This window comes from Camelus bactrianus, chromosome 14 (assembly GCF_048773025.1).
Source record: "Camelus bactrianus isolate YW-2024 breed Bactrian camel chromosome 14, ASM4877302v1, whole genome shotgun sequence".
In the NCBI taxonomy this organism is placed as follows: Eukaryota; Metazoa; Chordata; class Mammalia; order Artiodactyla; family Camelidae; genus Camelus; species Camelus bactrianus.
Window position 1 is genome coordinate 69,238,011 of NC_133552.1, and position 23,017 is coordinate 69,261,027.

At 44.8% G+C, this 23,017-nt stretch overlaps 1 protein-coding gene across 6 annotated transcripts in view; it reads right to left on the bottom strand.

The window, feature by feature from the left end:
* Positions 1-5,333: 5,333 nt before the first annotated feature.
* Positions 5,334-23,017, bottom strand: part of ANKRD10 (ankyrin repeat domain 10) — a 31,289-nt gene continuing 13,605 nt past the window's right edge. For 3 of the 6 annotated variants that reach the window (XM_074378547.1, XM_074378548.1, XM_074378549.1), the window contains exons 4-6: positions 18,323-18,558; positions 10,166-10,261; positions 5,334-6,909 (exon numbers count right to left, since the gene is read on the bottom strand). In XM_074378547.1, the coding sequence (XP_074234648.1) occupies positions 6,434-6,909; positions 10,166-10,261; positions 18,323-18,558 (808 nt within the window). In that variant the 3' untranslated portion in view covers positions 5,334-6,433. Of the gene's footprint in view, positions 6,910-10,165; positions 10,262-17,996; positions 18,248-18,322; positions 18,559-23,017 lie in introns of those variants that run through there. The other 3 variants (XR_012511780.1, XR_012511781.1, XM_074378550.1) reach the window with 2 other exon arrangements.

The window sequence follows — 23,017 nt, forward strand, 5'->3', positions numbered from 1 at the left end:
AAAAGAATGAACAAGAGAGTAAGAAGGAGAAAATCAGGTGGCAGAATGAATCAAGTGCAGAAAAAAGCCCCTGAACTAATAAAAATACCAAAAGCTGGTTATTTAAAAAATGCACTTAGGAAAACCAAGCTCTTGGCAAGCCTGACTCGCAGGGCAACCGAGAGGGAAAACACAGAGTCAAATTTAGGAGCAAGAGCAGAGGGGCAACGGCAGAGGCGCGGGGGATGGAAAGGACTGTATAAACAATTGCCGGCTTTTTGTGAGTCAATTTGAAAATGTGGATGAAATTAATGACTCTGTGGAAAAATTCACCCACCGAGTGAGAGTGAGCCTGAGTTGACGGCCACACAACCAGCCACACAACCCTGTGAAAAGCAAAGACCGCCACCAAAAAAAGGTGGAACGCAGCCAAAGCCAGATGATTTTCCAAGTGATTTTACCAGAGATCCGGGAACATGTAATCCCCCCTTACACAAACTGTTCCAGAACAGAGAAGAACAGAGCGCTGGTCATTTCACAGAATCTTCACAAACAACCCAGCGAAGCTCCCCCCCCGCAGCCGAGACGTTCCTTCCTCGCGACACAGAGGCAGGCACGCCGCGAACCCCGCGAGGCCGTGTTAGGGACACGCGCCGCGATCAGAGGTGTCCACCCCAGGACGCGGGGCGGCTTCCTCGCCGGGAGCCCGCGCACCACTCACCCCACCCCACGCGCTAGAGCAGGAACAGCCGTGCGATTTCACCCCTCACCACACGGCCACGTGCATCTGACGAAGTCGGGCCTCCCCGTCACACGCGGTGCACACGGCAGTAGAACTCAAAGGCTGTAACGGAAGTATCTCCCGGGACCCGGCAACAGGCGCGGTGCCGACGACGGAACCCTGAGGGCCGCAGAGGCGGAAGCCCACGTGGACATGCTCCTTTACGGAACACGGCCGCGGACATTTCACTCAAAGCAACGAGCGAGGAAACTGAGTGCACAAATAAGCCAAAGAAAAAACAAATTATCATTAGTTTCATTTTAAAAAACTTGGCTAGAAATTAACTTTGTTCTTTTATTGAGGTATAATTGGTATAGAAAAGCCTGCACACGTCAATGTACACGATTTGGCGAACTTGGACGTACGCACAGACTCGCGGGCTTTCCAGCGCACGGCAGCTCTCCGCTAACCGCGGGCGCGGCGTTACACCAGCCGACCTCTGGGGCCACGCCCCCCGCCAGCGGTGGCGTCATTCCCGGAGCCCCGCCCCCGCCCCGCCCCTCCCCCTCCAGTCTACCGTCCGCTTGCGTGCGTCTATGTGAGATGCCTCGCAGAGGCAGACGAGGAACGCGCAGTTCTCGTCCTGACAGACTGACCTCACTTAGCGCGACATCCTCCAGCGCACCCACGTCGTCACCAATGCTGGGACTTCTTTTTTTCGTAAGAGTCTGAATAATCTCCCACTTCATGTACGGGCTGCATTTTCCTTATCCAGTCGTTCGCTGATGCACATTTGGGCTATTGCAATTAGTGCTGCACTGAGCATGGGGTGCAGACAGGGCTTCAAGATCCTTAGTTTAAATCTTTTGAACACATACCCAGAAGCGAGACTGCTGGGTCATATGATAGCTCTACCTGTACGTCTCTGAGGAATCTCTACGCTGTTTCCACAGCAGCTGCACCATTTTACATTCCACCAACAGAGTACAAGGCTTCCAATCTCTTCATGACTTTGCCAACACTTAAAATAAAAACAAAAACACGCAACCTAACAGTGTGAGTCAGTACCTTACTGTGGGTTTGATTTGCATTTCCCTGATGACTAGCAAAAAAAGAAAAAACTGAGCATCTTTTCATGGACCTATTGACCGTTAGTATGTCTTCGTTGGAGAAAAGTCTGTTCAGGCCTTTTGCCCATTTTAAAATCAGGTTGTTTTCTGTTGTTGAGTTGCAGGGGTTCCTTACGTATTTTGGAAGTTAACCCCTTATGAGATGTGTGGTCTGCCGTATTCTCTCCCAGCCCACAGACGCCCCTTCGCTAGCTGGTTACTCCCCAGCCGTGTGTGTCTGAGTCAGACACTGCGCCACGTGTCTGTTTTCGCTTTTGCTGCCTGTGCCTTTAGAGTCATATCTGAGAAATCACTGTTGAGATCAACGTCAAAAAGCTTTTCCCCATGTTTTCTTGTAGTTTCATGGTTTCAGATCTTACACTTAAGCCTTTAATTCATTTTGAGCTAATTTTCATGTATGGTATAAGGTATGACTACAAAATGTGAAAGCCTTAACCGGAAAAATACCACACTAGAAGTCAGCAAGACAACCGGATATGAGGCAAACTTATGCAAGAAGTCAAAGAATATGTAGCAGAATATTTTTGAACTCCTGTGGCTGGGAAAGTAATTTTATAAAAGAAATTAAACCCAGAAACCACCAAAGAGGCCAGATTTGACAGAGATCTTTTATAGTTTAAAGACATGAGAACAAAGTTAAAAAGCAAGTGATAGAAAGGTCAAAATGTGTGATGTGCGTGAAAGGACCGATGCTGTACAAAAGCTTACGTACTTCAATAAAAAAGGCCGTGCAGCAGAAAACTGGACGGCGCACTCGAGTCACAGAAAAAGTAACGTAGGTGGGGGGTAGAGTTTATAAAAACACTGTAACTGAGAGCTCCTTTACTGACTGGCTTAAAATTACGGTCAAGCCCTTGTTTAAATTCAGGTGAAAATGTTTTGTCCCATAAAAAAGTACTGAGGCTTTAAGAAACTGATTCTGGAAGCCCTGTTGCCACTGCAGCCACCCACCTACCTGGCTCCACATGAAGACCAAAACTGGCAGGCACTGGAGAACGTTGTTGTTCCGTCCTTTTTTTTTTTTTTTTTAAATGTATTTTTTACGAGTAATTCATCAAGCATTTACAATGCTGCTGTTGTTGTTTTAATGGAGCCTGGTAAGTGGGCGTCCGCAGTGGCCCAATGCGTGGAGGTGCTGGGAGCTGGGGATGGGCCTGGAGCCAGTGAGCGCTGAGCGTGTGCTCTGCTGCGGAGCTTTACCCGCCCCTCGTTTTCTTTCTAAAACCTGCACATCTTCATTCATCACAAACACTGAGTTGTCTTATCACGTCAAGGGTGAACTCTTGATTTTGGTAGAAACACATCCTGTCACTTTCTGTAAGTAAGCTTCAGAGAAAAGATTTTGTGCTTTACATTCAGAAATTAAAAGCAGGGCAGGAGGGCGTAGGTGATGGCTTCCTGTGCGACTGCACAGGTGACTTCAGCAAATCCGAGGGCTCAGCCTGAACTGCACTTTCTGTTCTTTTTCAGTGTATCTCGATCTTCTCTTCCATTGCTGCCCCTCGCAAGGTGAACTACTCCCTTTCCGGTTTCAAAAGCAGCTGCTATACTCTCAACGCCACCATCCCAACTTTAAAAACCCACACTCAGTCAAGGAGCCAGTTTAACGCTGGCTTCTAGGATTCATAAGGGAAGTAATTTGAATAAAGTGATGAAATTAAAGGCAGACTGGACGTGGTGGGCATTTGGGGTAAATCAGAGGGACCGCTGTTTCCCCTAAGGCTTTCTGGGAGCTTCAATCATTAGTCATGAGGGTGGCACCCCACAGAGGGTCCCATCCTTGACTCTGTAATCCTGGACGCACATTACTCTTGGCTCTATCTGGTCCCAGACTTTCTGTGAAATGTTAATCCTTCTGTCGTCTCGTTCCCCTTCTCTCTGCACCACTTTTCAGCTTCTTTTTAAAAGAGGTTTCTTCCATGACTTGGCCATATATTTTTTTTCATCAGATAGGTGAACCCTTACTGTGTCTGGGGAGGAATGAGGCACTCTCAGCCTCCTTTTAAGACTTAAATATTTGCAACATGCCCAGGACCCCTGTCACTTAATTTTCAGCAACGAACACCAGCCAACCAGGTACCTGTGAGATACTCTGCGATGGGGTCTGAGAAAGGAAGAGTTAGTTGTCACTCTCGTACAGAACCTACAAGCACCCAACTCGCCTTGCTTATCATCACAGCCAAAATTACCTCCCAACACCACTCCCGACCCCTGCCCCGACATGAGCATTTTTTAAAAAACTGAGTGTGCCGGAATTTAAGCACTGTCTTCCTCTCTGAGACCAAGCTGGCCATGCGTACCAAGAGCCCTGGAGACAGTCATAAACTATGATGCAGTGATCTTTCTTCTGCGGTTCTGTCTTAGGGAGAGACACCAAACACAGAGACCACACCCCTGCAGGGATAAACCGCTTCGTCATTTATGCAGGAACTAAGGGGGGATCACCGCCTTCTCCCCTTCCTGGGGCTCAGCACATACTCCTCCCACAACTAGGGATCCAGCTCAGACCAAACAGTCTAGGAAAGCGGGGTCTTTTGGAAGAAAGAGACAAGTGAGCGAGACCCACCAGCAGAACAGTGCCCTGAGGTGACTCCACGGTCACCAGCATCCCTTCCTGGCGGGAGTGTCTCCTTCCTCAAAGGGCCTGGTGACCTTCCTGGGGAGAAGAGAGGCTCTGTCCAAGGCCTGGGGAGGGGACGGAAAGGATAGTTTAAAAAGGCCAGTTTCACTTGAGAATGTCCTGGATGCAGTAGAAATAATTTATTTCACTTCAACCACCAAGTACATGTCCCGTGTGATGAAATGGAAAGCACGTTTGTAAAGGATTTGTCACATACGAAGCACAGTAGTTGTCTCCAAGAAAAGCACTTGTCTGGCGGGTTGTGTCACAGTGTAACCAGCTGCTTTCTTTCCGGAAACATCATCTTTATTTGAAAGAATGATTGACAAACTGGTTATTAAAGCTTGGGTCTCCGGCAGACACGATCTAAAAAAAATTAAGTGAGCTCACCACTTCAAGGAAAACAACTGACAGTATCTGTGGCTAATGATAAAATTGGAGCTTTCCGACAAAAATGGTAATTTGCAAAACTTATATCCACCACCACGTACTTGACAGCTTCTGACTTTTGACTTTTATGAGACTGTTAGTGGTATTAATGAGCGTTTTACTATTAAATGAAGTGTTTCAACATCTGGCAGATCTGCAGACTCAGTTATAGCCTAGTTTCCAACTAGCTAAGGCATGACGCTATAAAATCATGCGTGGATTAGAGGTCCATTTAAAGTACAATATGAACAGGTTTAACGTAACTTGAGTATGAGAAATTCATCCATATGGGTTCCGATTCAACACGGCAACAAACCTTTACAAAACTACCACTGTAGCATTCTGCCGGTGTGTACAGCCACCACAACTACCTGCAAAGGCCCCTGAAAGGAAAGAGTAAACTTCTCCCCTGGCCCCCCACACGCCCAGGAGACGAAGCAGACGCAGGCACAAACCAAGTGTGAGAGTTTTTATTCAATTTGTAAAGAACAGTTTAAAAACAAAATGTTAGTAGCACTCGTAAAACATTGGTTTGTTCACTTGACATTTTCTCTATTGTCACCAATTTTTATTACAAAAATCAGAAAAGTAGAAACCCACGGCACTATCTGCGCAGTGTGACCACTAGTTGCCTAAACAGAAGCTAACTGCTATAAAACCACAAACTTACTGCGGTTTTATTACGAGAGACCCAAAATTCTCTCAGTTAACTGGATATACAGAGTGGTATATATTTAAAAGCAGAAAACCCCCAGAAAACAAAAACAAGGAAGGAAGAAAACACGAGTCAAAAGAGTCAGTTAAATGTGTTGACCTGACAGTCCCTGCAAAGAGCAACGTCCAAGGCCCATAGAGGCAGCCGCTCCCTGCGGTAAAGGCCCTAGAGACCAAGCAGGACCTGTGGAGCAAGAACGCCTCCGCCAGCAGTCAGTCCCCGGCTGCGCGCTGCCAGTGAAATCCAGCGCAGCAGCCGCCCCGTGGGGAAGGGGCCACTCACACCCCCGAACACTGTGTCTACAGGTGAGACCGTCACCACACGGCCAGCAGCCAAGTTTCAATGAAAAGACTTGGAAAAAGACAAACGTTCTTTTCTCCATACAAATCACTGCAAGAAATCTTTGTAAAGCTGTACCTTGCATGGGGAAATCTCTGTCCTCTGTCAAAACTCCACAGGGAAGAGTAAAAGCAAGCTTACCAAAACGATGCCGCTGTGCCAAGTTTGGGTCAATTACCAAGCACCTCATATACTGCCTCCAATTTATCCTGATGAGATACAACTTAAGTTGACAAAAGGAAAAATGACAACTTACGGTGACAGTGTTCGAAAGGAAATGTTGAGACTGACAGCAGAAAAATTAAATTCCGAAAGTGCGTCCTGAAAGAGGCCCACTACCCCGCGGAAGGACCCCCGCGCCCCGACGCAGCGCCGCCCCTCCCACGAGGCCTCACGGGGGTCGGGGGGGGGGGGGACAGCCACGCGAGAGCTCGCTCCGCCCGAAGGCGCAGGTACAGAAGCAGCCGGGCGGGGGCGCCCCTCGCGGCGGCCGGTGCGGCCTAGGAGCCGTGGTACAGGTGCGCGGCGCCCAGCACGGCGCTGGCATACCCCTCCTCCACCTCCACGGAGCGGGAGTGCTCCGTGACGCTGCTCAGCTCGGGGATGCTCTCGGCAGTGTCCCCAAAGCCGTGGTAGTGTCCGTAGTGCAGATTCTCCCCTATGTCTTCCACCCAGGAAGGTCTGCTGGCCACGCAGCTGCTCGGACTCCCGTTCAGGTGCAGGGACCCGCACATCTCGGCGCTGGCGCTCACCATCTTCTCTGGCTCCTCCGCCCCACTGACACCGGGGGAGCCCCCGCTACGCGGAAATGGCGGTCCTGGAACTAACCCACTGCCAATTCCGTTAGGTCCTGTTAAGCACTGGTCATTCCTGCTTTCCATCCCACTGAGCTGTGTCGAGCAGGGGAAGTCCAAATGTCCATTGATGACACATCCATTAGTCACTGTATTCGATACGGAGCTACTGTTTTTCATATCTGCATTAAGAAATACACCTGTCACCAAAATTCAGAACCAGAGGGGAGGAGAGACTATAAAACGCTTCATTGCTGCTACAATTTTAAAGGATTTATTTAGTTCCTTTTCTTTAAACAAACCAGTTCTTCCTGCAAGGTACAAAAATGGCGCATAGGTAGGTTTAAAAATAAAACACAACAGTAGCGTCTGCCTCATAAAAGCGAGACATTTATCATTTTCATTACGTTGGGGAGCCAAACAACAAAAAAAAACTTCAGCTGACAAATACACTGCACGAAAAATACCAACAGTACTGAAAAGCCATCAAAACTGTTCTCAGCTTAAGACTGCTTCTGAAGAGCAATTTTTAAAATCACCACCCCTGAAAAAGTCCAGCAGAATTGAACGTAAGGGTTCCCACAAAGGGTTAAAATAAAACAAAAAACTTCATTTAAGAAATGAAAAAAAAAGGAAAGAAAGAAAAGCTGTCCGTGAAGCACGTGAACCGAGGCGGCTCCTGGACGAGGCGAGACAGCCTCGCGGGATGCTTCTCCGAGGCCTCAGCCCGGCCAGGGGCGCGCCCACCGAAGAGGAGGGGCGCTCTTCCTGCAGCGCCGCAGAGGGCCGCGGGGCACCCTGGCCGCCAGCAGCGCGGCCAGTGCAGGGAGAACCGCGGACCCTACTGATCCCGCGCACAGTCTTGGGCCGACAGCACAGTTCTGAAGAGTTTCTTCTGAGTTCAGCGGTTAGTGACTATGATATCCAAGGGTCCACTTTAAAAAACCACTTACGTTGGAAAAATGTTGACAGTTTAATCTGCATGTACAGACATCTGCTAAGAAGAGGCAGTCTCACGGGAAAAAAAAGTCAGTCAGAACGCTTGGGCACGTGGGAACAGGCAGTTACAAGGTATTTTTCTGTGTAGAAACTTAGGAATACTCGTGTCCACAGGAATTCATAAAACAGTGCAAAGAGTGATCTAAACGCTGCCTTGCTTGAGAGTGTTAATTTTACCCCCTTGCTCTGCACTAGTGAAGTGAGGTATGATGTTAAACACAGAAGCACTGACTGTGATCTCCAGGATGAGGACACGTGTATGTCTGTCCCATGACCCTAACACACCCCAGCCACGGGACTCCCGCGAAGGGCTCACGCTCCGTCCCGCCATCTCTACACCTCTCATTTGCACTCACACAGGTTTCTGGGAGTCCTGCAAATCTTCCTGCTAACAAAAAATCACGCTTGTTCAATGAACAAAACATCTTCTAAACATTCCATTAATCACCAATGTTCTGGCAATTTAAGTGACAATCATAGTTTAACAGCTGTAGTAAATTCTTCAGAGGATTATGGATTCTTACTTTTCAAATTAAATGACAGCTTTTCTATTTAAACTCAAGGCTAGAGAACAAGAGTTTCAAGAACTAAACATGAAGTAAAAGAAAAAATAAAACAATTTGTTCTCAGGAAACATTTATATATATATATATATATATATATATATATATATATATATATATATATATATATATTTAAAAAATAAACACCTTTTCCTGGGCGATGAGACTCGTGAGCAGGATGGCGGCCTTGGCAGTTACTAAGACACTCAGAACACCACCAGCAAAGACAATTCTACGTTAAGGCGACTGGGTCTTGGGAATCCGAGTTAACTAAACCTTTCTTCGTTTAATGTCCACTGTGTGTGCGCATAGTTTTCCTCTGGTGTCTGGTTAAAGTAGATTAGTTCCATTATGCGATCTCAAAATCAAGGTTGGTTTTGACCCCACGTCATCATGGGACACCCAGTAAAACTGAGCAGGGAACCAGCGGACGTCCCGGAGACGGGCTCACACAGGGCGCCTCCACTGCGCCCTCTGCCCTCCTCTGCCTTCCAGGACTCTCCCGCCCCGCCCACTCACCCATCTCCTGCGAGCAATCTCCAGCGACTTCATACTCTTTGTTTATTCGGTCAGAGAGTGTTGTAAACAATGGAAAATACGGGGAATGGTTATTTGGCACCTGTTACATGGGTGAGCTGAGCTTAAATAAAGGGTGGCCTTTTCAGCTTTAGGTTCAAGTGTGGCATTAAGTTCAACCTGAAAACCCAGGGAATTAATGTTTGAAGATTAGGGAGTGATTACTTCTGCTTTTTTAAAAGCATGTAGCAATGCCATTTGAAAAAAACAAAACAAAAACTGAGTTTGAGTTTTTTAATCTTTGGCCAAAGTCTCTGAATGTAGTAACCAATCAGAATTTCCCTTGGAAAATCTACCCAGTTCGTTTCATTTTTTGGCAAAATGGTGACTCCACCCATAACAATTCTGTAGCTTCTAGAAAGATGTACACATTTTCTTTTCATTTTAGTGAACAAAAATGATTTTTTTCATATATGTCTGGGAAACAAAATACGTACTTTTATTCCCAGTGAAGAATTTAGCATACAGACGTAATAATAAAACTTAAAAAAAAACCTACTATCTATTTCCAAATATATTAACACATAAAGAGAATGGCTGAAGTGTTTCCACGGTCATCTAAACAAAAGAATGGTGGGCAAAAAAGCATTAACTAAATGAATAAATCTTTAAATACTAAAAGAAATGGAGCCTTTGCCTTTTAAAAACTGAAAATGACTATCAACTGTTCTAATGTGCTGAACTCCCCCCAGCCGGTAAGACGTGTTTCGTGAGACTCAGTGCTCAGCACTTCAGCAGCCTTAGTGTGAAGGCCACACAAACCAGAGCAGCCAACGCACTGAGCGGCCTGACTGGTCACGAGCCAAAACCACGCCACCTGGCCCCCAGTGCTTACGGCCGGCTGGCCTCCTGCTGTCCGTCGCTCGGAAATGACGAGCAACAGATGTTTGTTCAGGATATTCGCCCAACGTCTTATGTCAGAAAATGAAAAATGCGCAACCTCATAAAATTACACAAGGCACATTAAGCAAAAGTGTCAAATCAAAATAGGAACATTGCACTTATTGTTTTTCACATCCATAAAATGCACCGAAAACACTTTTCCCTGTGTCTATAAACTTGTCCAACATATGCAAATCATAGCATAACATTCTTTAAAACGCTGGACAAAGTGCAAATACTGAGAGCCGCTCATGTTAGAAATAACATGCATACTGGTTCTTGCAACGACAGGGGGTCTGCATTGCTGAGACCGTATAGATTTCTATTTCTTTTGGTCCAACAGAACCACCCTCCTGCCGTGTGGTGTCTTCGACCATTGGACCGTTGCTGCGGCTAACGGGAAACTGTCCACTCCCACCTGTTACAACAGCAAACTCTCTATCGACGAGCATCTTGTCAGCATCGTCTTCTGCCTCGCCGTTCACAACTGGCATGGAGTCGTCCGATCTTTGAGCTGCAGAAAACAAAGGCAATTTTAGGTTCCCTGCACCTAAGCAGAGGACTTTAAGGCAAATGCTTCTTATTCCTTGTTGTCAGAGCACTGAAAGCTCCACAACCATCAAACAACTGAATAACCTATGGATTATTAATGAGCTTAGTGCCCTACCCAGAAACTGACTTTCCCACAATAAAAAAATTCCTGAAATGCGCAGTTTTGATGAAGTCATAAAATTTCAGATTATCTACTCTAGATTTACTTGTTGGTATAAATTCTCATTTAAGGTTGTTACCTGGACAACACAAAGCAGTTACATAACTCAAGAGGCATTTCTAAGTACTTCTTAAAATGCACGGCCCTCTGCGTCATGCCCCCATTCTTCCAACTGTTTTCCATAAAGAAACATTTCCTGAACAACGTAAAAATCATCAAAACGAACCTCAAATTAAAAGAAAAACAAACAATTCACTTATTTCAGAAACAGAAAAGAAGGTAAAAGCCAAGATCAAGACAGGCGTGTCGGTACTGCCCAAGTGCGTCTCTGGCCCCGTGCACCATGATGAAGCGCAACTGGAAACGTGCGTTAAGTCTTGGCTCCAAGACTTGTAGAGCTGAAGCTATGCACGCACCTTCCTTATGGAACCACCACTCTGCACATCTTGGAGAAAAGCTGATGCGCACACGTGGCAACTCTTCCTCCAGGCATCACACTCTGTGCAGGAAACACCTCCAGCAAGCCCCTGGGAACCTCACTCCTCACTCCGGGGGCAGCCAGACTTTGCTCTCAAGTCTAATCATGCATTTTCACAAAAGGACTGGAAAAAATCACTTTTGCACCTTGCTTTTACTCATTTACTATGGCATGAACGCTTCCCATCACTTGAATTCAAAGCAATCTTTAAGTAGAATAACAAATAACAATCCACACGTGCTTGGATTACCCACCACCCAGCTCCCCGCTGCTGCCCACCAGGGAGGCGTTCCCTTTCCCATCGTGAACACCATCACTAACATCCCTGTAAACGCACCTCTGCACACATTCTGGTTCTTTACGCGTATGAACATCTGGAGTTATGTCTAGGTCAGAGGACACGTACAAGTAACAATCTTCAGTGCTATTTCTTTCAAATGAACATCTAAAAACAGAGACTTGAACTTCACAGCTTCAGTTACTTCTAATTTTAGAGGCACACGAGTCATTTTCAATACAGGAATGAGCGTACCCGTTCTAGAGCATTCCCCAAACTGTTCAGACTGTTTTCAATGAAAACTAGTATAAATAAATGAGAAAAACAAATTCTCAGTGATTAGAATGTGGGAGAAACAGAAAGTGTGACTTGTGCATTTGAGAAAAAAGAGAAATTTGCAGGTATGAGGCCAAAAGAATTCTAAAAAAGAGGCGCTTTAAAACCAGAGGCATCAAACCAAGGACTTCAGTCTTTTGCAAAGATTTTCTTAATCCTCCACAGACCCCAAGTCAGTGGCAGGCAAGGCTCCATCTTCACTGTGAAACAAGGTACTTTCAAGAAATCAGTGGTGAACAAGACATCTTAAAAAACGGGGGGACAGGGTTGGGGACGGACGTTCCAGGTAGCAGTCGACAAAACTCTCACAACCTTCAGCTCCCAGCCAGTCACCGCGGAGACGAGGGGCCTGCACTCTCCAACGCCTGATAAGCCAAGCCTGGCAGTTAACTGAGAACTGCTGCAGGCCATTGGGCCAAAGCCACGACGTCCTCCTACAAAAGAAGGGACGGCCTTGCCTGGGGTACAAGGCAGTAGGTTTACGTGTCTACACTCTGATACTTGGTTTTGTCTTGGAATTCAGGTGCCAGTGAAAGTGACAACTAGGCTACAGCTGCAATTTCAAGTCTCCAAAAAGCAGGTTTTAAAAAGAAAACCTGACAGATGAAGACAAGAGGACCCCCCATCTCCCCTCAAAACACCACCTCAGAAAAGCAGGGCACCTTTGTCTTAGCTTGAAGAGCCCCGTGCCGAGCGGTGCTCCGTCAGTGAATGGAGCCCGCGTGCAGCCAGGGCAGCGCACTCGGCAAGCAGGCCGACTGTGAAGGCAAGCGAGACACCATCTCAGGAAGACTGGCTGTCACTGAAGCGCAACCTGAGGGCAGACCTGCCACTAGGGGGCTGGAAGAGCTGGTGGCAAAGGGACTTGGGGACACTCCAAATAAAACTGCATAGAAAAGAGCCAGGCACAACGCCATCTTAAAGCAAAAACTGACCCTTAACTAGAGACCCACGTGCTGTGCTCGGGCCTCCACTCTGAGACTTCCCCTTGGATGTGCCTTTTGTTAACACAGACAGCTTCTCACCAGCAGAGCAGGATGAAAATCAAACAGACCAAAGGCTTCCAGGTTTTAGTAAAGAAACTCTCTAATGTGGGAGGAATGTGCTAATGCAGACAGCCTAGAATTACTTTCTTTGAAGACAAGCAATTTTTGCAGCACGTTGTTTCCACAAAGTACCTGCCAGGACACTCAGCCACTTGGCTGAGCCCCAGCTGCCCAGAACCCTGGGTGACGTATTTTACTTGTACTCCGATGCCTTCATGTACTTACTTCCAGCACCCGGAAATCGGACAGGCTCGAGTAGTTGGATGGGGGCGTGGAGGGTGCAATTACTAACTTTTTAAAATTGCATTATAAACCACAAAATTAAAGGTGGCCTCTAGAATTTTAAGGCCGTTGATCTGGGCTTGACTCCTCCCACATGCCTGCTGCCATTGCAGAAGTAGTAAGTAAATAGTCCACGCTGCAGCTCAGAAAGGTGGCTTGTAGACATTTCAGAAAAAAGCATTTTCTTCCAAAATTATCAGTTTCGATTCTGTTTTAGAAAAGAAGCACTTTCCCTTCCCATCTTCCTATTCCAGTTAAAAGGAGGAATAACTGACCATTTGTAAAAAATGCCTTACCTTTTACTTTGCCAAAGCAGGTATGTGACTAGACAAGACTCCAGTACATGTTGGACAGAGCTATTTATGACAGAAAATCACCTAGGACTGGTTCAAAATAACTACCCCCCGAGAGGTGGAGTCACAACCCGGTGTGATCACCGCCCAAGATGCCCCCATCCTTGACCTCAGAGCCAGGAAACCTGCTCCATTTGGGGAGGTGCTGGACAACGCAGAAGTCTGCATCTAAATTTTCATCTAATGCTTGAGAGGTGAATAAAACCTCTAGAGCCAATTCTCAGTGAGATCAAGCAGCTTTAAAATGTAGGGAAAGCTTCCCTTAGCTTTTAAAAGACAGGGGTCTGCAGCAACACAGAAACACGTCATCAAGGAAGCTTATTCTGGTACTGGCTACGCCAGCTCAGGAAGATGTGCCCCTGCCCTACAACTGGCACTCCACTCACACGGAGACGCAGACCACGCACACAGAACATGGTTCTGACGGCCAGGCACGCCTACAAAGACATCTAGGGCTGATGAAACATGTCTAACCAGGCTTATTTTAACTCTGAAGGCAGAGAATTCTCTGACAGGCAGAACCCACCTACACAGTCCTGCACTGTGGGATGCAGGCGCTTTGTGAGCCAACAGGGTGTCCCTCCCTGGACACAGCCCACACAGGAGACCACCACCACCGTGCCAGCACCGCCGAGCACCTCCACGCAGCGGGCCCAAGTGAAGCTTGGGGTCACGAGAAACTAGTGACCTGTCTTCCGCTATGCCTCTTTAAGGTGCCAGCGTGGGATGTCCCAAGGGCTGACAGGAGGCAGTGGCCTGGGGCCCCTTTGGCCTTCCCACAGAACCAGCATCTCTGACCACTGGGGAAGCCCTGTTCCCCATGGACAGAGCCAAGAGTGTTTCCTTGGTGGCTCACCCTCTGTTAGAAATCGGAACCGTTCTGTTCCACTACAGAGTGCATTTTACCCAGGTGACTACCTTCTGAAGGAGAGGTCCTGTTAAAATCGAAACAGTACCCGTGGCCAGTAAGAAGGTGGTTCTACCGCAGTGACCTTTCGTGGGACTCTTGCCATGTCCCCAACTACAGACCAGGGGGTGAGGGAATTCAAGAGGGCAGAAGTTAGGCAAGATGCCAAGGATAGAGCAGCAGTGACAACTGTGGAAACACTAAGGAGATTTTGCTAAAGGAACACAGAAAGGAAGGCACATGTGAGACAGAGCCTGGAACAAAGCGTGCGAGGACCGAGGCCTGACTCCTGTCTTCGCCGCTACACTGCGCAAAGGGACGGGTGAGGCCCGTGAGGTCTGCCAAGCTCAGGACTAAGACAGAAAATCACCTGGTTCTTAAGTGTAATTCATTCAGATTACATTTACAAAATGCTGTGTCTTTAGGGATGAAGACAAACCGCCATTTGTTACTGGAACACAATTAGCAATGTTCTCTCACTCTGTTCAAAATTTTATAAGCAAACACAGCCATTCACTGCAAGTTTGAGAACACAAAGGACATAGCAAAGCTGAGGTCTTTGGTACAAGGAACACGTGGAACTGAACCAGGAGGAGTGGCAGACGTGACACATCCGACTTCTCTAATCCGAAGTTTTAAGTCATCAGGTAACACACCACTTAACAGGCTTGTTCAGTCGCCCCTCTGTCCTTTCGCCTAGTCTCTTTTAAGCCTGACCAACACAAATAATTAACAAAAGAGGAGTCTTTGTATGAAATTCATCCCGGGCAAGGGTGTTGGGAAACTTCTTACTGCTAATTTTAAGCTCAGTCATATGTATCTTTCCTAAAAAGTGTTTTTATATTGAACACTGAACTCATGATACATGAGATGCTAAGGTCACGAGCACATCCGACCTGATTAAAACGGAACTGAAGTCAACGAGTGCCCGAGACCTGGTGGCACCACAGCCTCCTACCGACGGCTACTGCTCCCCAAAGCAAAACTGTCAGTGACTGGGTCAGCCCCTCCCCACTCAGGATGCTGGAGCTGCACCCAAAACAAGCACGGATTAAAAACAAGATGAAGTTTCTCTTGTGGATGGGGCTGGCATTCTGTTCTACCCTGGGATCATTGCTAATTCAGACAGATCTCCAAGGAATACATTTGTGAACGACTGTATTGTTACCCCTGAAGATTAGGCAGGACACTAATGAACCTAACCCAAACTTTACTGAGCAGCTGCAGCTGAAGTTGCGAGGGCCACCTGTCACTCCACCCTGAGCATGTGGCTGGTAAATGGGGAGGAAAAAATAAAAACACAACCCAAACCTGGTTATATACTGACACTTCCTTGTACCAGCCTAAAGGAACAAAATCCCATACTGGGAAGAACATTACCCTAAAATACTTTTCATCAGCATCTACTGCCCGAACAACCTTGGGTTTTCTCTCACCCTCCAGAGATCTGTGTTCTGATCAGAGTGCATTTTGACACTGGCACGAATGACGGCATAAAAGACATTTTAAAGAATGAACGCCTGTAGGAGAGTTTCTATTCAAGCCGCACAAATTATCACTGCCTAAGTTTTTACATCAATATGGTTTCCAAGGGAAGAATCACTTCAATTACCTTAAAAGAGTTTGGAAAAAAGTTTAAGTGGAGATACTACTCTATATGGAGAAGAGTAGGTAACTTTCACACTCTCATGATTCCAAAGTTAAAAAAAAGACTCAATTTTATAGGACACATCTGTCTTTAAGAGTTGTCTTAGCCAGAAAAATTTCTGGAAGTATCTGCTTTTGTGACTATATATTCCACATGAAAAACATCACTGTGTGTAATTCTTAAATTCTAGGAAGACAGAATACACCAAGTTTACTGGTAAGATCCAAGCTATGCATTTATGTAGCCAAGATATTACTCCAGGCACCTATTTTAAAAAAGGCCAAATTTAAACCACCAAAAAAAAAATTATTTTAACTCTTCTAAATACTTTTAAATATGAAGTTATTCAAGAGTGTTTTATATGCATATGTTACATAAGGGGAAAAAAACTTTTTAAACTCTGGCATGAGAACTAAAAACTTACCTACAAAATGAGTTAATTCAGAATGAGTAAACCTTAAGCTCACACTTAAATAGCAAATCAAAACATGCCAGAAATGAAATGAAAATGAACTTAAGCAACATATCCTGAACTGCATACCAAAAACAAGAAACAAATGGTCAAAGAATGAAAATAACTACAAAGCTACTGAAGCCAACAATTATTTCATTTAGAAAATTCAGGCAGTTGGGGAGAAAACCCTTGTTTTACTAACTGAGAATTCCTGCCCAATACCCATTCCCAGTATGTCATGGCAGAACAAGAGGAGATATCCCCCCCCCCCCGACAAGAAGGCAGGTGCACGGGCTGTCCAGCGGAGACCCCCCCAGGGGTGGGAGCCCCTCTCCCCGTGCACCGGGGCAGCGCTCAGCCTCAGGTGTGCACAGTAATCGCCTGCGGCTCCGACCTCATCTTCTCCTCAGTGGACCTCCTCCAGCTGAGCGCTAGGACCCAGGCGTTTGGGAAAGCTGCACGGTGAGGTTCACGTGCAAAACACGAATCTCTAACCAGATAACCAAGATGCATGGAAAAGGAAAATAACCCCCCCCCCAAACCTGCATGATTCTTCAAACTGAATGTACAGGTGTAGTAACAGGTCTAGGAAACTTAAGTTTCAGGAATCCTTGGAAAGGCTCTTCCGGATACTTCAGCAACGAGATAATTAGCCAATTCAATGACCTTCAAACCTGAGGAGACTGGTTTAAAACTCTTTGGTATATTTGAGTCTTCTTAAAATGTTAAGTGACATCCTTTAAAAAAAATACTAAATAGAATTTAAGATTTATCCTATGAACTAACATGACACGGACACTCGTCCAATTCTCCCACGAGGGCACAAAACTGTGAAGCTCACAACTCCTCTCCAAGAGGTGAACCAGGCCCTGAACAACACAAGGACCATTCTCTGAAGTTTAGACACACCTTCATGTTATGTACGCTTCTTCTATAACACTTCTTGAAATTATTAGGCCCATAACCTATAAAAATTATGATTTTGAGAAAAAGGATTACTTTTAAGTCCATACATTCACGTCTATAGAAGTCACACAGGCACAAGCTTTTGCAGTGGCTTAAGGTCGCTACCGGTTCTACAGGGAAAAGCTGTTTCTGCTTGGGTAAACCCCAGGGCATTAAAGAGGCACAGCGCCGGGCAGAGGGTGAAGTGACACATCAGGTTAAAGCCAGCAAAACCTAGCCACGCAGGGTTCCTCAGGCTAGGCTTGTATGCTTAAGTTTTTTTAAGCCAAAGGGCCCAACTTTGTATTTATATTCTGTACATCTCACCTGAGCACATAATTTCAGTGTGATTACTTTTCACCATCATCTCTGAATTTCCCTTTCCATGTACGTTTGCTAAATATTCCTACCAAGCTATTAGTATGTCTTCTGATACAATTAGGGTTAATATATCTTAATTTTTCCCCTAAAGGAAAGGGAGATTTTTTCCCCAGCTTTGAAGAGTGACTAGCTGACTCTGCCTCTTTGCAAACCCCAGAACTATACAAAGATAAAAAAGTGAAGAATACTTAAAACAAAAATAACTTACCTCTAACTTAAGGCCTCAATGTCAGAGTGGCACACCAGGCCTCACTGTGACACGCACTACATACACTGTGGGGCACGGAGACCAGACGAGGCCACGTCACAGCACAAGTGAACAGCACAGCAAACAGCTACCTCCCCAGGTGTGCAATTATGTTTTACAACCAGACCAACTGTTTAAGCCCAGGGAAATTCACAGGAAAAAAAAATCAGGCACAGTGGCAGATTCTTTTAATAGTTGTATTTTGAACAGGTACAAGAAACGAGAAAAATCTACTTCATGGGAGCAGGTAAACCTGGTGTGCAGAAAGTTATAAACACACATTCACATTTGAGTTGTCAACACTGCCCTCTCATCTCCTCTCTTTTGTTAAGGGGCCAATCTTCAAAGTGGCAACACAGGACAAACTCCTCCATCACTGCACCACAGTCCTCCGGGCACAGAACCCCTTCCGTGAAGGAGTCATCTCGAAGGCGCTTTCAGTCATGGAAAAGAAGACACGTTAGAGAGAGAGAACAAGCCTGCTCCTTTCCACCACCAAGCAGTCTCACCTGTGGTTCTAGCTTTCTTCACTCCAAAGGGCTCCGGATCTTCCAAGCATCGCTTGCGATTTGCTCCCACACTAACGTGACTAGTAAGTAAATTCGGATGGCCCCCATTTAAGGGGCCGTTATCATAGAAACGGTTCAGATGACAATTCTGGAGGTTCAAGAGAAACTGGGCACACTCTTGGAAACCCTGGGTTTGAGCAATGTCTGCTGCCGTCAGGCCACTGGCATTTCTCAGGCTGTATGACACAAAAACACTGAATTACGTCCCGTTAGCATTTCCACCTGCTCTGCTCCTGCCGAACTGACTGACTATCTGAAGGCGACAGGAAAGAGCACACAGATTTACAGCGTGTCTTCATTAAAGAAGGAGTTGCTCATCCTAGCTCTGTAACTAACTTCTCTCTTACGCACATTTGATTACTAAGCAAGATTTGGGAGATAGTAATTTAAAATCAATACACTAAACTTTAAAAAAAGGCATCTTCCTATTTCACTTCTCAAAAGCATTTTTTATGTTAGTCTGAAGAATGAAAATTTATGCTAACTTCAGACTTAACCTGAAACTGAGTTCTATATTATCTGCACTTAACTTTAATAATCCATTTCTTTAGCTTGAGTAAAATCATAACAAACAAACATGTACTGAATTGTCCATGGCATTCGTAACAATTGGCTTCCTAAAAACAAAGGCTTAAGGATAAGCCAGATACTGTGCTAACGTGTGACACCATAAGTGGAAGTTTAGAAGGACGTCCTGACAGTAAAATAATCTATCATCAGACTGGAGATCTGAGAAGCTGGGTTTTTATTTGTGGTTTGGCCTTGTTTAGGAGAACTTGCAGGAGTTAAGATTTTGGCGTCCTAGTGCATTTGTGTGGATGTTTCCTGTGAAAAGCCACCTACTGCTGTCCTAGGAACTCATCCCTAGGCCGAGTCCCACCACTGAAAAGAATCAACACCGTCCTAGTCGTCAACAACAAGAACAAGCAAAAATCTGCTGTCCTCTGATTAAATCAGGAAGCACCAGCAGAATATAAACGGAAGATCTGAGTAAGATAAACATGAAAGAACCAGTTGGAAATTGTAAACCTTCACTAGGAAACAATAAACACTGAGGGAACAAAAGCAACTCCATGCTGAAATTGCCCCTAGGAGATCAGAAAATACACTGCTCTGTGAAACAGATCTGTAAAACAGCAGCGCAGGTCCTCAGCTGCACGCTGGCACACGGAGAGCAGAGGCACAGGACGGGCAGACAGCGCCCCCCTCAGCGAGCGCTGCCAGGCAGTACAGCCGCGACCAGGCGCAGGCCTAGTCTCGCCCCTGAAAGAACCACACACAACCCTGATGCTCGCTTCCTAGGTTGATGTCAAGGCAAAAACCCACCTCAGAGTGCGAACTACAGAATCAGGGACAGATAAGGGTTTTCCACTTTAAAGAGAACACTAAGCCTTATGTTCTTATTTCCGGTCATCATACTCAGAAGACTCCAACCTCAGAAAGGAAAAAAATCTATGTATTTTTGGACAATCACTAAATATGTCTCCACTTGTTAAAGCAAGAGATAAAGAAATGTATTATGTATTTTGAAAAAAGGCAAAAGCCCAAACTCAATTTGATCACATAAAAGAGGCAAGACTTGATGAGATTCCTCAAATCCAACAGTATTTTCTTATAATATAAGGCAGCTGTGTGCAGGACTACTGGGACTAAAATTGACAGTTTTATTTGACTTCATGGCTATGAATTCAGATAATTATTACTCTAAAATCTCATGAAATTTAATTTTGATATATGAATTAAATGGAAAGGAAAAACCAAAGTTTGAGTAGAGTGAATTACATTAGTTATGTATATACAAATTGATCATATACTTAAATTTTTAATATTAACACATTACTGAAATCGAACATTCAAGTAAGTGTATAACTCAGTAACCTTCTTAAATGGTGTGTTTCATTTTCAGATATCACGAGTGAATAGTCCAATAAGGTCTACTCTTAGCAAGAATGTGAACAGAGTAAGTTGCCACATTAAAAAAAAATGTGACTCTTCAAAATTTAAAAAGATGAAGACCTAGAACATAAGCAAAGTTTATAAAACGATCTTTTCTAGAGAAAAACATGGACTTGCTCTCCAAAAAATCAAAGAATACAGAAATGAGAAGCTGTTGCTTAAAATCAAGACAAAGTTGACTGTAAAGATTACTCCTCAGTGGATGAGAAAATCCCAGAGACTAAACATCTGAGTGGGAATACCCGCCTGGACCCAGCCACCTGCCTTGCCTCCTCCCGGTCGCACGTGGCCCAGCACTCTCACACCACTCACTTGACTGGGACAGAGCCAACCAAATCTCTAGGGGTCTGAGGTGGTTATCTTCAAAACTGAAATAACCAGAGTTGTGTCACTCACTAGTCAACTCATGCTATGTACTCACCACATGTGGACCAGGTAAGAAAGAATAAAGCCAAATCTTACTTCAACTGGCTCCTCATGTAACTTAGGGGGCCGGAAGCTAGAGTAATCTAAAAGGAGTTCAAAATATTCCAGAAAATATGTGGACAGGTATGAGAATCTGGGATAAATGGTGACTGTGGAAGAGTTAATTGGGACGTTATAATCTTGGCACCATCCCTACAGTATTAGCAAAAACGAGGACATACAGCAGTCTCTCTCCACCTCCGGTGAACCACAGATTTCAGCTGTTACTTCTCATGTTACTAAGGACTGAACGTAACATAGTTTAAGTGTTTATGCTCCTCTTACGCAAAAGGATCTGTTTCTACCTGACCCTGGTGCAGGAGAGCAAAGCTCCCCTCTCCTACGCCCACATGCTTTTCTTCCCACCTCTTCCTTATGCACCTACATGCCCTCCTCCGTTCTCTGCCCCGAACTCTGCTCTGCTCACACTTAACTTGCAAGTGGCTGGGTGAAAAGGGACAGCTGGGATCACAGGTCCTGGGACACTCTTTCCATGAAGGGCAGGGCGGAAAGGACTTTACGCCTTACAGGCCCTGGTCTCCAATCTTTTCGCCATAGCCTGAAAGCAGCCTTAGATGATATGTGAACAGTATATTCTAAGATACCTTTAACTATAGGCACTGAAGTCTGAATTTCATATATGTTTATGTGTCATGAAATATTCTTTTGAGTTTTGTTCAACCATATTAAAATGTAAAAATCACTGTTAGTTTATGGGCCACACAAAAACAAGCAGTGGGCTAGATCAGTTGAGTAACATTAAAAAAAAAATACCAACAGATGATACTGGTAACTAGTAATAACAGATGCTTATAGGTTCCTGAAAACCGTTTTTCTGGTAATTTTATGCACTATTCAAACAAAAATAAACTTTTTAAAAGTTGCCAACTCTGTTAAATCACAAAATGCTAAATACAAAAATATCTAAAGGTAAACGCTGGAAGAATGTAAAATCAAGCACCTTGAGAGAACATGGAGAAGTAATACAGTCATTCCTATTCCATCTGAGTGTTTTCTGTTAAAGGTTCAAAGAGTCTTAAAGTTGAATTACGCAACGTACTTAAAATGAGTAAGGTGAAATCTGTCTTTGCAGGCCTGAATTCTTCAAACCATGTTTAGAGAGAATTTTCAGTATAGAGGCTGAAAATCATGTTCCTAGGTAAAGACTAGAATAAATAATTATTAAGTGGTATTTCTCAAAACACCTTAATTTTAACAAGAGACTCAGGTCTTTAAGTTAATTTTTTAATATCTGCTCTCCTATTTGTTAAGCATGTGTCCACTTTGATGTTTTAAGAGTTGACCATCATCCTGGTGAAAATGTATCATTACTTTATTAAGCCTTCGGACTCTAGTGTTTCAACTTTAAGCAGATATTAAACCTAAGCTACCCTCTGTGATTTTCCTAAAACTCAACGGGAGCTGGGCACATGAATGTGACGTGGGACTTACAGGTTCTAAGATAATTTCACATTCAAATGTGGCACTTCATTCTGTTACAGCACTGTTTAATCAGACAAACCTTCACCCTTCAATCCATAGGTGTTCACTGCAAGTGTGGCATGGCCACAGTGCGCTGACTGTGGGCCTTCCCGTCAACCCCAAGTGAGGTGCTGGTTCAGACAAGGTTCATCTGAACTGCAGTCTTTACACACTAGCCCAGAGGGAAATTTACAATACCTGGAAGACACTGTTCAAAATGACTCTGAATAACAGTATGCTGCATTAAAATTAGGGTAGCAATGAAAGTATACAGATTATTTTTAGACCAAATCTTTGAAAAAATATATACTTTTGAATTTAGTGTTCTTAGTCTGTTGCGCTTGGGCAGACAGACTACGCCTCTGTCCATTTCTGAAAATGACAGGCCCCATGTGGGACGTGCTGTGAGGTCATTGAAAAGCTTTAGTTCACCCTCCTTGGTCCCCTCTAATAATCATTTGAAAAATCTTTGTAAATGGGCAGAGATTTTTAAAAATTAGACATCAGTCAACTTAATGTTCAAATTGGATCTAGTTTGTTGAAGCTTTAAAAATGACTTTAAAAGCTGACATGATCAGATTCTTAGGCTAGTAAAGTCAATTTGCTACAATTTGTTACAGAGGCTATGACACTGCCTTTATTTACGGACTTGCTTCCTGTAACATTACTGGAGACTATGAAAAGTCAACTTAGGGCAGGCTGCCCATTTTCTCCCAATAGTTCTTGGTATTT